Source organism: Myzus persicae, unplaced genomic scaffold (assembly GCF_001856785.1).
Source record: "Myzus persicae strain clone G006 unplaced genomic scaffold, MPER_G0061.0, whole genome shotgun sequence".
In the NCBI taxonomy this organism is placed as follows: domain Eukaryota; kingdom Metazoa; phylum Arthropoda; class Insecta; order Hemiptera; family Aphididae; genus Myzus; species Myzus persicae.
This window is the reverse complement of record NW_019103354.1, coordinates 178,355-192,154: the sequence shown is the minus strand read 5'-3', so window position 1 is coordinate 192,154 and position 13,800 is coordinate 178,355. Positions and strand designations below refer to the sequence as shown.

The 13,800-nt window shown below is 31.6% G+C and overlaps 1 protein-coding gene across 3 annotated transcripts; it reads left to right on the top strand.

Annotated features, from left to right (window-relative positions):
* Window positions 1-1,876: 1,876 nt before the first annotated feature.
* On the top strand, window positions 1,877-13,194 carry LOC111034359 (tyrosine-protein phosphatase 10D). 3 transcript variants are annotated; one of them, XM_022315538.1, is made up of 24 exons: window positions 1,878-2,170; window positions 2,444-2,899; window positions 2,987-3,131; window positions 3,224-3,460; window positions 3,565-3,671; window positions 4,587-4,830; window positions 4,904-5,007; window positions 5,181-5,452; window positions 5,627-5,916; window positions 5,984-6,472; window positions 6,563-6,688; window positions 6,772-6,912; window positions 6,997-7,302; window positions 7,454-7,834; window positions 7,930-8,310; window positions 8,395-9,261; window positions 9,342-9,559; window positions 9,781-10,006; window positions 10,073-10,427; window positions 10,588-10,858; window positions 11,084-11,344; window positions 11,454-11,647; window positions 11,830-12,140; window positions 13,153-13,194. In XM_022315538.1, the coding sequence occupies exons 2-24, from the start codon at window positions 2,858-2,860 to the stop codon at window positions 13,182-13,184; spliced, it is 6,000 nt and encodes a 1,999-aa protein (XP_022171230.1). In that variant the 5' UTR covers window positions 1,878-2,170; window positions 2,444-2,857; the 3' UTR covers window positions 13,185-13,194. The 3 variants fall into 3 exon arrangements, with proteins under 3 accessions (XP_022171232.1, XP_022171230.1, XP_022171229.1); XM_022315540.1 differs by lacking the exon at window positions 13,153-13,194 and adding an exon at window positions 12,498-12,579 and having other exon boundaries at window positions 1,877-2,899; XM_022315537.1 differs by having other exon boundaries at window positions 1,878-2,899.
* Window positions 13,195-13,800: the final 606 nt, after the last annotated feature.

Here is a 13,800-nt window from a genome sequence, read left to right as displayed (position 1 = left end):
GTATTATAAAATATAATAAGATATCTATTATTAGATACACAAAATGTATAAATATAATAAAATTACAGTGAGATGATAAAATAAATTAACAAAATAAGTACTCTACGTAAAAATATTTTTACCGAACAGAAATTTTTTTACAAAATAACTTTATAAAACTAAAATAATAATATTTTTAAAATAAATTGTTTGATTTTATCGAAGGAAACAATTTTGATTAATATTTTAAATTTCAACTTAAAGATAATCCGTTAAAACGGTTTTCAATCATGGTCATTAGAATACGGAAACCCTGGGTAGGTACTGTAAGAAATGAAGGAACCAAAGAGACGCGCGGTGTGTAGCTATAATCAAGAACCTGAATACTACTTATTTTTAAATTATTTTGAATTGTATAGGACCAAATGTTTACCAATAAAGTTTAATGACTATAGTACTAACTTAACCTACAGTTGAGTAACTTAGTAACATAGTTTATTTATGTGCATTTGGCGTTTAATTTAATGCATTTGCTGTTAATTAACAACAGACTGTCCTACATTTTCATTTTTTTATCTACTATTTCTATATGTTGGCACAATACAGTAGGTATTTCACATTTAAGATTCTGATTTGTATTATTATTTTTTAATGTTGTATGTTTGTGATATTTTTTTCTGATAAAAGTAGTTTTTTTATTTTATCACCCTCCATAAAATTATCCGGAAAAAAACATATCTACCTTTGTTTGTTTTTTTGTAAAATCAATTTTGGTCTTTTGATATTCATTAATGCTAAACTGACTTAGTAACTCGATTACTAGAACTTAGATTAATAATGGTGATGGCGTGATGTACAAATAGGATTTCATTTTAGATACAATACTTTGAGATTCTATGCAGATGGTTTTGTGAAATTGGAAAAATTGTATTTTTTCCCGTTATTCTTTCATAAATTATTGAATTTTTAATAGATCTTCACTTAGGTAATAGCAAATAGGTAGCAAGACTAGTAGTTAGGTACATGTTTTTATACTTTTAATCGTTATAATAATATAACATTATTACAAATTCACAAACAAAACCATACTTGTAGTATAAGTAGGTAAGTAGGCATGCACTTTATTTAATTGTCAAAGAAATATTCAAGTTGGGTAGGTAGTAGTCAATTTCACAAACGAGAAAAGACATATTATAAAATAATATTGCAGTTCCCCATAATTATTTAGAACAATAATTGACTATCTACTTGATATTTTACTGTTTTACAACATTATAGTATCATACCTATATAGTTATTATAATTTATAATCATTAAAGTGTAGCCGTGTAGGTATCTTGTACGTAGTCTTTTATATTTTATAATTAATATTGGTTAGGTATACAATATATAATAATATTTACGTTAGCGGTAGACTTTGAAGGATTGAAGCGTTACCTGGGTAAACATACTAATGTATTATACAAAATCATATTATTATTGAGTAAAATATTATTATTTTCACCTCCGACGAAACAAACATCAATACCCACCTACATCAGATTGTATAGATAATTTTTATGATTTTTTGCAGTAGCACCGGCAGGCATCAGCAGTGCTATTTTTCGAGATTCTGACGTCTGACCAATAAATAATAATAATTACTATTATAATGCATAATAATGGCCATACGACGATAGTATAATATAATACCTAATAATATTATAATAATGAATATGACGGTACAGATACCTACCGGATACCGCGGTTCGACCGAGCGTACAACATGGCCATAGTCTACACGGCACACCGCCGCTGTTCGAGTTTACCTCCAACCGTGTTTACAATCATCGCGCGACGGAAACCAAAACAAAAGACTTTATCAGTCGCTGATAAGCCCCCTACCCCGCCGTCGACGCGGGTACGGAACTGTTGCTGCCTGCTGCTATGTTATTATTGTTATTTGCTGTTCTCCGTAGTATGTGTATAGGTAGTAGTGAGCTATCGCCGCGGTTGTTGTGAAAGTAATTATTATTGCTATAGGTAGGTAAATGATAGTGTGTGCGTGTTGGACCGTGCGTTACGTGGGTACCGAGCCTTAGGGATCCGCGGGCTGATTACGAAAGCAACAAACACTCGTTTTGGTGTCCGCCGTTCGGTAGTGTGTACTGTAGTGGCTGTCGGTGGTGGTGGTAAACTAGCAACGACACAGGTATTACAGTAGTCGTTTTTACTTTCTCGCCCGATTTCGTCGTGTGAAATCATGAGACTTTTTTCTCACTGATTCCTACGTTGATATCTTTTTGTATTTTTTTTCTGTGTTGACCAAACAGTATTGATAGTTGTAATTGTGTCAGTATTATTGTGATAATTTAATTTTTAGCCCTTAGTGTCGAGTGTATTATTTATGTATTTATTTATTTTGTATTAAGTGTTTTGTGTATTACACCGTGTAATCTTAATTCGTCTTCTCCGTCACACACAGGCGCAAACAATTAAACTTGTATTGGCGGACAAAAGTTTAAACGTTGATAACAGCCAGACAGTATCGAACAAGAATTTTTTAATGACAGTTTAATTACTTTTAAATTTGTATCCAAATGCTGTTATTGGTATCAGTATTAATCAACAACACATTACCCATTAATGAGACATGACCGACGGCTTTTTTTATATATGTTGTGATAACACTGGAGACTTCATTCAACAAACAGTATTTCAATGTAATTTTGCAAAATGTAGCACCTATATTCCTAATGGTATCTGGTCTACTTATTACAATTGCTCTTGCTCAATCTACTATACTCAAAACGGCTTATTTTCATAGCCTAATTTAAGTTATTAACGTTGTTGCTCATTTACTACTATTAGTTTAAGTATCAATAAGTCAACTGTGAAAATGTGGATAGTATTACTGTTGTTCTTTGCTGTTAAAACTGCTGTAAGTATATAAATGTATATGATTTATTATCAATAAGGTAAATATTTATATTTTATTCAAACCCATTATCTTTAAACATTTTCATAGAGAGCGGCTGATTTAGCTATACAACTGCCTGCTTCAAACTCAGTGTCATTTGCATCTTCATTACAACAAGCTTATTATAGACTTGATTATCAACCTCCACACGGTAATCCCCCAGCAAACACAACTATTGCAGCTCAAGACATAGGTATTAAAACATTGTATTATTGTTGTCTGTCCTAAAGTCCTATAATTTCCTACATTATCAAATAGATATTAATTAAAATACTAACCTTTCAGGCGATGTAATACATTTTTCTCAAGCCTTACCAGGGACCCGTTATGATTTTTGGCTGTACTATAGTAATTCAAGCACAGGAAGTAATTCAATAAGTAACAATTCTCCACAACAGACTCCAGGAAATTTAATAGTTCCAGTTGGATCTGGTGTAGAAACTCTTATAAATGGAGCTGTTTCTAGTTCTTTATCACCCCAGTCACAATGGTTGCTTACTTGGACTGCATCAATTACTACTGGTATGAAAAATATGATTTAAAGAGTACATTTTACTTCAAAGCTATAAAAAATAATAATCTCATGTCTATGAGCATTTACTAATTGTTTCATTTTGTAAAAATAGCACCTGATCCACCTACAAATTTAACAGTAACGGTAAAAGGTGGAAAAACAGCACACGTTCAATGGTCACCTCCATTGTTGGGAAATTACAATGGATTTAAACTAAAAGTAAAGATATTTAAAGCATACAATATATTTATAACAATCAATATTCAGGGAGCACTATAATTTTTTTTTATAAACAGTAAAACCTCGTTGAGACAGAATAACTTGGGACCGTCCAATTTTTCCATCTTAACTGAGTTTCTGACTTGACGAAGTTACCGAATTGACAAAAGTCAAATTCATTATGTATTTGAATTGGGACATTTGGTATTGTCCGTGTTAGTGTAGTTTCCAAAGTTTTGTTGTACCTACTTAACGACCAAAATATGCATATAATTCATTGAAAAATAAATAAACATGTGCAATTGCATAACTGGATAAAAAACCAAGGGGTCAAATAAATTTGTTAACCAAAATCAACCCCCCCCCCCTCATACAGTTTAAATATATTTTTATTCTTTTTATACTTAATAGTTTCTTTTTACACAAGTCTTAAGACTCATTTTATGGCTTAGAACACAATTGTAGGTACTCATATTGATAAATAATATTAAGTACGTACAAATTAATTCATTTTTAGGTTGGCATGTCTTGGGGGGAGGGGGCAAAATGATACATTTGTCCCACCGCAATGACGCCAAAGACCATGGTATTCTAAAAACATATTGCTACTTATTTATATCTAAAAATATTAATAAAAAAAATAAATAGTTGTATTTATCATTTATCTGAAATTTATGACAATGTGAGACTTTTTACTTTAAAGCGAACAAAGTAGAAAGATTGCTTAACATTAGATCTTTATATTCTGTCTGTTTTTATAATACTTATGTATTTTTAATTTTGTTTCTGAACTATAGGTAATATCTATATACTTGATTATACTTAATAATAATATAAATTATATTATATACTTTGGTATATATTTTAATGTTTCTAAAATTATACAATTTTTAAATATTTTTCACTTTGTTGTAGGTTATCAGTTTATCTCCATCTTCTACATCTGGTATTGTACAGCAACAACAAGAACAGTTTGTGAAAATTGTTGATGCTAGTAACTCCCTATCCACTGCCTCATCTCAAACTGATTTATCTAGAGAAACACAGCAACAATATGTTTTGAAAGATTTGACACCAGGAGCTACCTACCAGTTACAATTGTTTACAGTATATGAACATAAAGAAAGCGTGGCATATATATCTAAGAATTTTACTACTAGTAAGTATAAGTTTATAACATGACAATTTATCAGTTAATGGGTTTTTTTATAAATAATTTTGTTTGTTTACAGAACCTAGCACTCCAGGAAAATTTATTGTATGGTTTAGAAATGAAACTACATTGCTGGTGCTTTGGCAACCTAGTTATCCAGCTAGTGTATTCACTCATTATAAGGTTTGAACTATACAATTTTACCATTTGATAATATCCATCTAGTTTTAATATAGTATAAATTAATATACAATAAAATATTTGTTTTTAAATGTAAATAAAAGTAATTAACCCAGAATTGAATGTATTATTTTCATCAAAATTATTTTTTATTTAATTGTAAAATTATTTTTTAGGTAAGCGTTGAGCCTCAGGATTCACCAGAGTCTACAGTTTATGTAGAAAGGGAAGGTGAACCACCAGGTCCAGCACAAGCAGCATTTAAAGGTCTTGTACCTGGGCGTGCATACAACATAAGTGTACATACTGTTAGTGAAGATGAAACATCTGCACCAACAACTGCTCAATACCGTACTATTCCTTTAAAACCATTGAATGTGGCTGTTGATCCTAGACAAACAAGTTCATATGGTTTAAGGGTACACTGGGAACCACCAAAAGGACTTTGGTGAGTTATTTTTTGTCATACAACTGAGCTATATTATAGGTATATAACAATGTTATATTAATGTGTGTTAATATGTGTTATATTACATGTAATTACTTGTGAAAATTAATGCTGTGTTCTTGTACATAATCTTAAAGATTTATCTGTTTATTTTTTTATTTAATTTACATTTAGTGAATTTGACAAATATCAAATATCTGTCAATGTTAAGAGGCCATCACAGCAATCTTCATTAAATCAATTGGCATCTCATCGTAGCATTAGTGATCAAACTCAACAAACAACTACTCCAATAACCCTAACTCGTCCTCGTGATGGTGATGGTTCTAATTCTGGAGGTTCAACACAATGGTGTGATGTGTACGACACACAGTTACTACAGCCAGGTCGAACTTATCAAGTTCTTGTGAAGACAGTTTCTGGAAAAGTGGCTTCTTGGCCTGCTTCTGTAAATGTTACATTAAGTATGTAATAATTTAAATATATTTAAATTTAGATCTATTAGATATTTATGTTTTGTATATTTTATAGAACCACTACCTGTGATCGATTTAAAAGTTATAAGTAGTGGTAATACAAATGGAAATAATTTGAATGAAGATGGAGGTGGTGGTGTATTACAATTAACATGGAAGGCTGATGCAATGAGTTGGCAAGATGCATATCAAGTGAGCTATGCAGAAGTTCTTACAGGTTCTCTATCATCATCTTCATCAGCTTCCGATTCTCTGATTGTATCATCGGTTTTATCATTGGGAAATAATCTTAATCAATCACTAAATGGTTCCTCACGACAACAATCCACATCATCAGCTGTGGCATCAGCAGCAATTACAGCAACAACTTCTACTGATAGTAATGTTTTGGTAGTCCAAGCTACTAGAGAGTCAATTGAAGATCCAACGACTCCAATTGAATGCACATTAGAATCATTATTACCAGGTCGTAATTACTCTATATCAGTAAAATCACTTAGTTCTGGTGTTGCTTCAAATGACACAGTTGTCTACCATACAATGAGTAAGTCAAATAATACTATTTACTTCTTTTAAACTTTTAAATGCACAATTTAAAGTAGTGTTATTTACATATTTTTAAATATATTTACAGAACCATCAGCACCAATCATAGAAGATTTAAGACCAACATTAGATTATGGATTAAATGTATCTTGGAAAACAGACGTAAATAGTCGACAAGAAACATTTCAAGTGGTACTTCGTCGTAATGACACTGGTTTGTAAAATCTATTAATATAAATATTGTGTACATATATTTTTAATTCTGTTTTGACTTGCTCAATTTTTTTTCCCTTATAGATGATATACCGACTGTGAGGATAACTAATGAATGGCGTATGGCTTTAAGAAATTTATACCCCGGAGCAGCTTATCAACTTAAAGTATTTGCTATAAGTCATGGACTTCTATCTGAACCTCATGATTACTTTCAAGCAGTTTGTAAGTTTAGAATTTAATCAATAATTCCAACAATATTTTAAGTTCTCTAATATTTGATTTGATGAATTTTAATTTTAATTTTAGATCCTAGGCCTCCTACTGATCTTCAAGTAGAGAACATAACTTCTGCCTCAAATATTGGGTCAAACTCTGTTTTATTGAAATGGAATGGCCCCACAGCTGAAGGCTTGTTCACTGAATATTCTATTAAATATCGTACAATTGATTCCAATGGTGGCCAACAACAGTGGATTAGGTTGCCAGGAGTACAATCAACTGAGGCAGAAATCGCGGATATGGTGGCTGGACAACGATACACAATTCAAGTTAACACCCAAACTTATGGATCTCTTGAGTCTCCATATCCACTGCTAGTTAATTATACAATACGTAAGCACATCACTATTATTTATTTTATAACAAATATTGGAATTTGTCTCTCCTTAGAATAATTTAATATCTGCTTACAGTATGATATTCTTCTGTATATTATTTTAACATTAACAATTAACTATGTATAAACAAAATGTTTACTTACTAGGACCAAACCCTGTGAGTAACATGGCTTTGCTTGTGGATGCTACAAACTTGACTATCCAATTCCCTCGTCCAGAGGGGTTAATTGATTACTATTCTGTTGAATATATACTTCTTAAGCCACCTCCACAATCAGATCAAAATCAAACTACTACTTCTATTAGTTGGACTACAGCAGCTACAACTTGGAGTAGTAGTATTGTTGGAACGTCATCTAGTGGATGGAAAAATTTTACAGATACTGGATATCCTAATGGATCTAGTGGAACTATTCTAGTGAATTTGGGTTTAGATGAATTAATTGCAGGTGCGGGTTATGGATTACGAGTACGTACATGTTCACATTCCATGTACAGTGATCCTGTCATCCTGGAAACACATACAAGTGGGTTGAACATAAACACATTGTTTGTTTTATAATTTTACATTGTGCAGTATATTAATTATTGAAATTATTTTTCATACATTTTAAAATTACAGTGCCTTTGATTTTATCTGAAATATTGGCTGTTAATGATCAACAACTTGCCACTGACACCTTGACCTTGCGATATACTCCAACTCCACAAACAGCTAGTCGTTTCATTAAATACCGTTTTCAACTAGCAGAAGCTAGTCATCAAACGAGTACACAATCTACAGCATATCAATCATCAACTATCACCCCTTCAGATCAAGGATCTGGAATAGCAACTACATCATCTACTGGAACAGTATTGATTGCTGAAAAATGGGCATCAGATAATGAATGGAAAGTTACTTGGCACTCTTTAGTCCCCGGCCGCTTATATGATATAACTGTTTGGACTGTGTCAGCATATGGAGTTCTTAGCCAACCCTTGCGTCGGCAAGATCGTCTTTGTAAGTATATTTTTAAATATTATTAGTGATTATTTACAATTATATTAAATGTAATAATTTTAACTAGTTCATATTGTTTCACAGATCCAGAGCCAATTACTGATTTGAATGCCACTCAAATAACCCGTGATTCAGTTCATCTTGTGTGGACACTACCCCGTGGGCAATATGATGCATTTGAAATTGAATATTTAGATACTGATGCCACAATTATTACTACAGCTTCTTCTATCGCAAATTCATATTCATCTTCTAAATCATCCTCAGATGGGGGAGGAGGGTTACTTGTACAAAACTTGACAGATAAACCATGGTTTTTAGTGCAGGGTCTTCGACCCTATCGTAATTATACATTCACTGTTGTGGTGCGAGCTGGTGGTGGAGGGTCTTTAGGGTCTCTATCCCAACAACAAATATTAAACAGTGGTATAGGAGGTTATGCAGCAGCATTATTATTGAGACGTTCAGTTCCAGTATCTGGTACTTTCAGTTCATTGGAATGGGTACCAGGACGTTGTGTAAATTTCCAAGCAGTGGACGTACAACCTGGGCACCTTACATTGGAGTGGACATTACCAGAGTCCGAACATAATGGTATACTTTTACGTTATGTGGTGTCATGGACTGCTATATTAACTTCATCATCATCTGATGGTACTCCTGCTTCTACAAATACTGTGGTTCAATTGCAAGGCGGTGAAGAAGAAGAAAATATGTTGGGATTGGGAAATAATTTACTCAATAATGGCGGTTTATTAAACGGTCAGCCTCCTTTGGGCTCTGAAATTGAAGTTGGTGAAACAACTAAAACATCGTATTATGAGCCATGGAGAAATAGAGCCACTGTTAAAGGTCTAATACCAGGTCGTCAATATATATTTAATATAAGTGGTGAGACACGTGTTGGTCGTGGTCCTGTAGCTAGCTTAGAGCAGAGAATGCCAATTTTAGGTAAAGTTACATAAAAAATATATATTTTACAATACAGTTTTACAATACAATTTTATTTATTTTAAATATTTTTGTAACAGCACCACCTAAACCAAGTGCTCAAGTAGTGCCGACTGAAGTAAGCCGAACCACAAATACCATACAAGTACGCTTCCGAAAGAACTATTTTGGGGATCAAAATGGTCGAGTAATAGCGTATACTTTGATCGTGGCAGAGGATGATTCTAAAAATGCAAGTGGTCTTGAGATGCCCAGTTGGCAAGATGTACAAGCTTATACCATTTGGCCACCCTATCAGGTACAACCAGAATTACTATTTTTAGTATAAGATTAGATACAAGAAGTGCCAACAATTTATTATCATTAAGTAACTTGTAATGGTTTCATTGTTTTCATTGTTAGACTGCTCAATATGTTTAAGGTATTATTGATGACTACAGCCTATAACCATAAAAATATAAAAATTAATCAATGTAGTTAAATTATTTTCATAGATATATTAATGATATTTATTCTTAGGTTCTTGATCCATATTACCCATTTTCAACTAATAAGACTGTAGAAGATTTTACGATTGGGCAAGATACGCATTGTAATACAAATTCCATTAGTGGCGGGAAATTATTGTCATCACAATATTGCAATGGGCCACTAAAACCGGGTACAATATATCGTGTTAAAGTACGCGCATTTACAGCAAATGACAAATTTACTGACACCATGTTTTCATTTCCTATACAGACAGGTTTGAAAAATACTAAAATCAATTTTAAACAATGATGCATACATTTTAATATATTAATATTTTCAGACCAAGATAATACATCAGCTCCGACATCGGCTACAGCCATTGTGTTGTCTGTTGTAGTAGGATTGCCAGCTGCTTTTATTTTAATTGCTGTTTGTGCTGCATTAGCTACTGGTAGTGGCCGAAGCCGTTGGTTCCTGTGTGGTAGTGGCAAGAGCAGAATAATGAAGAGTTCTGTTGGTGGTGGTAAAAGACAAGCTGGAACGGGTCAGCGAAGAATCACTGGAGGGAAATTTCTAGATAACTCATCGACCAGAAACTTAAATGGTGGTGGTCGTGGTGGTGGCCGAGGAGGTGATATGATAAATTCCTCTAATGTTCAACAACAACAACAACTGTCATGTGATTTACAAATAAGGTACAAAAAGCTGCAATTAACTTAAAACAAAATCAGTGTTATCATAATTATTATTTAAAAGCAAAGTTAATATATTTTAAAATCAACAAACAATAATCATTATTATTATTATTATTTTTATTAGCTATTATTAATTGTGCATTTTTATTTATAAAATCAGCCGGCCTGTAAGAGTGGATAGATTTGGGGAACATTACGCCCAAATGTCAGCTGATTCTGATTTTCGATTTTCTGAAGAATTTGAAGATTTAAAACATGCAGCTGCCGCTGCAGCTACCAATGGGGGTACAACAACTACAGCAGCTGATTTGCCATGCAATCGTCCTAAAAATAGATTCACCAACATTTTGCCTTATGATCACAGCCGTTTTAAGTTACAGCCGGTGGATGACGAAGAAGGATCTGACTATATAAATGCTAATTATGTTCCGGTAATAACAAATCATCTAAAAATCGATAACTAAATGATTTATTAAGAAGTTATTAATTTTTATAATTTCAAAATAATGTTTTATGAAGATAATCTTAAGATGTTTGTTTTAAAAGTTTTTAGTTGAATTCATACACGTTTTTACAGTGATGATATCTGTCTAAACTAAAATCATTATTTTTATTGTTTATTAGTATTTTAACATTTTAAATACTTAATGTTACAGGGCCACAACAGCGTTAGAGAATTTATTGTTACACAAGGTCCATTGCATTCAACAAGGGACGACTTTTGGCGTATGTGTTGGGAAAGTAATGCTAGAAGCATAATTATGTTAACTAGATGTGTGGAAAAAGGTCGTGAGAAATGTGATCATTATTGGCCATATGATACTCATCCTGTTTATTATGGGGACAATATATGTGTCACTTTGTTAAACGACACTCATTATTCTGATTGGGTGATAACTGAATTTATGGTTTGTCGGGTAAGAATTTTGATTACACCTAATCTATAATGTGGTGTTAAACAAATTTAGATATCTAATTATTTTCAAGAAATTTGTTGTTTGATTGTTTTTTTTTTTTTACTTCTAGAATGATCAAAAAAGAGTAATAAGACATTTCCATTTCACCACTTGGCCTGATTTTGGTGTACCTAGTCCTCCACAAACGCTTTGCCGTTTTGTTCGTGCTTTTAGAGAACGTCACCATGCAGGCGTAGGAAATAATATCGAACAGCATCAGCACCAACTGCAACAACACCACCGTCCTATAATAGTGCATTGCAGGTATAATTGATAAATTAAATATTTTAAAAAAATCAAGCTATGATGATCAATTATGTTAATCATAAAATTTAAATATTAATTTAGATGTTATTTTATTATTTTGATCAGTTGTTAGTTGAAAAGTAAACTCGACTAAGACAATATTGTTAATGTTAGTAATAATGTAATATGTTATATTTTAGTGCCGGTGTTGGACGATCTGGTACTTTTATAGCTCTGGACAGAGTGTTGCAATCGCTCAATGATCCTACTCAAGTGAACAATTATATTGATGTGTACGGTATTGTATATGCAATGCGTAAAGAACGTGTATGGATGGTACAAACCGAACAACAGTACATATGTATTCATCAATGCATAGTTTGTATTCTACAACAAAACAGTGGCAACAGTGATCAACAAGAACTACTTGATCAGGAGCAACAAGATTTAGAACTGATGAACAATACGACTGCAGCTACTATGTTAGCTCATCACAACCGTGCATTTGAAGGTACGTCACTCATGTTGAGTTCAAAAACAACTGCCTTTATCGTACGATGTGGTGTATTATGGTTAAATGCTGCTGTTACTAGTGGCTTACCAACGGTAGTGGGGGGCTTTTGGTCCAAAAATAATGATACAACTACTAAAATAACAAATACAAAAGTATCAACAGCAGCTACTTCCTACAACAATATAACAACTATAAATACAATTATAACTACAAATGCATATAATAAATCGTGGTGGTCTTCATGGTGGAGGCGGAAATCTAGTTCTAATAAAAATTCAGATGATATTTATCGTTTATAAGCTAATTTTGTATTTATACATATTTAAGTCAAATTTTCGTCATATATACTATTAGGTGTAGTTGTGCCAAAATGGTAAAACTTTGATGGCAACATTGACATTGATGATGCCGAAGAGCACAAAAAGTGAAACCATATTTATTGAAAAAAAGTGAGAAACAATTATATGTTTGAGTGTGTGCGTGTATGTGTGTGTCTGTGGCATATCTGTGTAAGTGATAAGCAATAACTATTAGGACTTAATATATTTAAACACTTAACAATGATAATAATTATAAAAATTGTATATAACTTATAAGATTTTAATCAAAACTAACTATTGTTAGCATCCCTGGTGTATATTATTTGTTGAACTGTAATTATATATTTACAATTTTTTTTTTCACTGCTGAGAGAATGGGATAACTTTACGATTTACAATGGTACGTAGAATTTAAAATATTGTGTGCGTTTTTTTATTTTAAAGTAGAGAATTTGTTGAGTGTTGACTAACATATTATTGATTTTGTATATAACTTACTAGAATAAAGTTTTTGACTTTTGGCTAATATTGCTTTGCTTTTTAAATTTATAATTCAGTATTTGAATCATGATGAAAATGCGTAAACCATTTATTAAATACTAAACTAATGCCAAGCAGTAATCATAAAAGTAGAAATAGTTTTATATTTTGTTAAATAGCATATTTACATATATTATTTAATGTTACAGATGACGAAGGAATAGCTGAATCGGGAATGTAATTTTTTTAAGCAAAAAAACAAGTATTTTTTGTATGCATCAGTTGCCCACAAATATAGACTTACAGCAGTATTATGATTTGACTACTTTGATATGATATTTTATAAAATATAATATTTTAAATATAGATTACGGCAATTGCAATTTTTGTGTTAAAATATATATATATTAAAGTAACTTGTATTATTTATAGAATGTTAATAATAATTATTAATCAAGGGGGAATAAAATCAACATAATGTTTGATGAATAGTATTATTATTTTTATACATTTATATTATATCTTGTCTGTCTTCTTTCTGTTAAAAAAAAATTTAAAACCATTTATTGATTGATATTTTAAACTATTATCATTATATATAATATGTATTATGTATGTAGTCATTAATACAGTACCTGTTTATGAATTATTTATATTAAAATAACATGATTTTTAATTGCTCTGAAAATGATATTATTTAAGTACCAATGAGTATTAAATGTGTAAACCCATATCTAAATTGTGTTAATTAAATTTGAGTTTTGAGGGGCTGGACCCGAAATAGCTGAAAAATAATTGTTCACATAAAAACCATAAATTTAGATAAATTAAAAAAAAAATCAAAAAAACAAATAGTG

Excerpts from the sequence above, each read along its gene's own strand:
- LOC111034359 (XM_022315538.1), top strand. The coding sequence starts at position 2,858 with ATGTGGATAGTATTACTGTTGTTCTTTGCTGTTAAAACTGCT. Across the intron at positions 3,672-4,586 it reads ACAATGGATTTAAACTAAAA|GTTATCAGTTTATCTCCATC; the intron begins GTAAAGATATTT and ends ACTTTGTTGTAG. Across the intron at positions 7,303-7,453 it reads GCTAGTTAATTATACAATAC|GACCAAACCCTGTGAGTAAC; the intron begins GTAAGCACATCA and ends TTTACTTACTAG.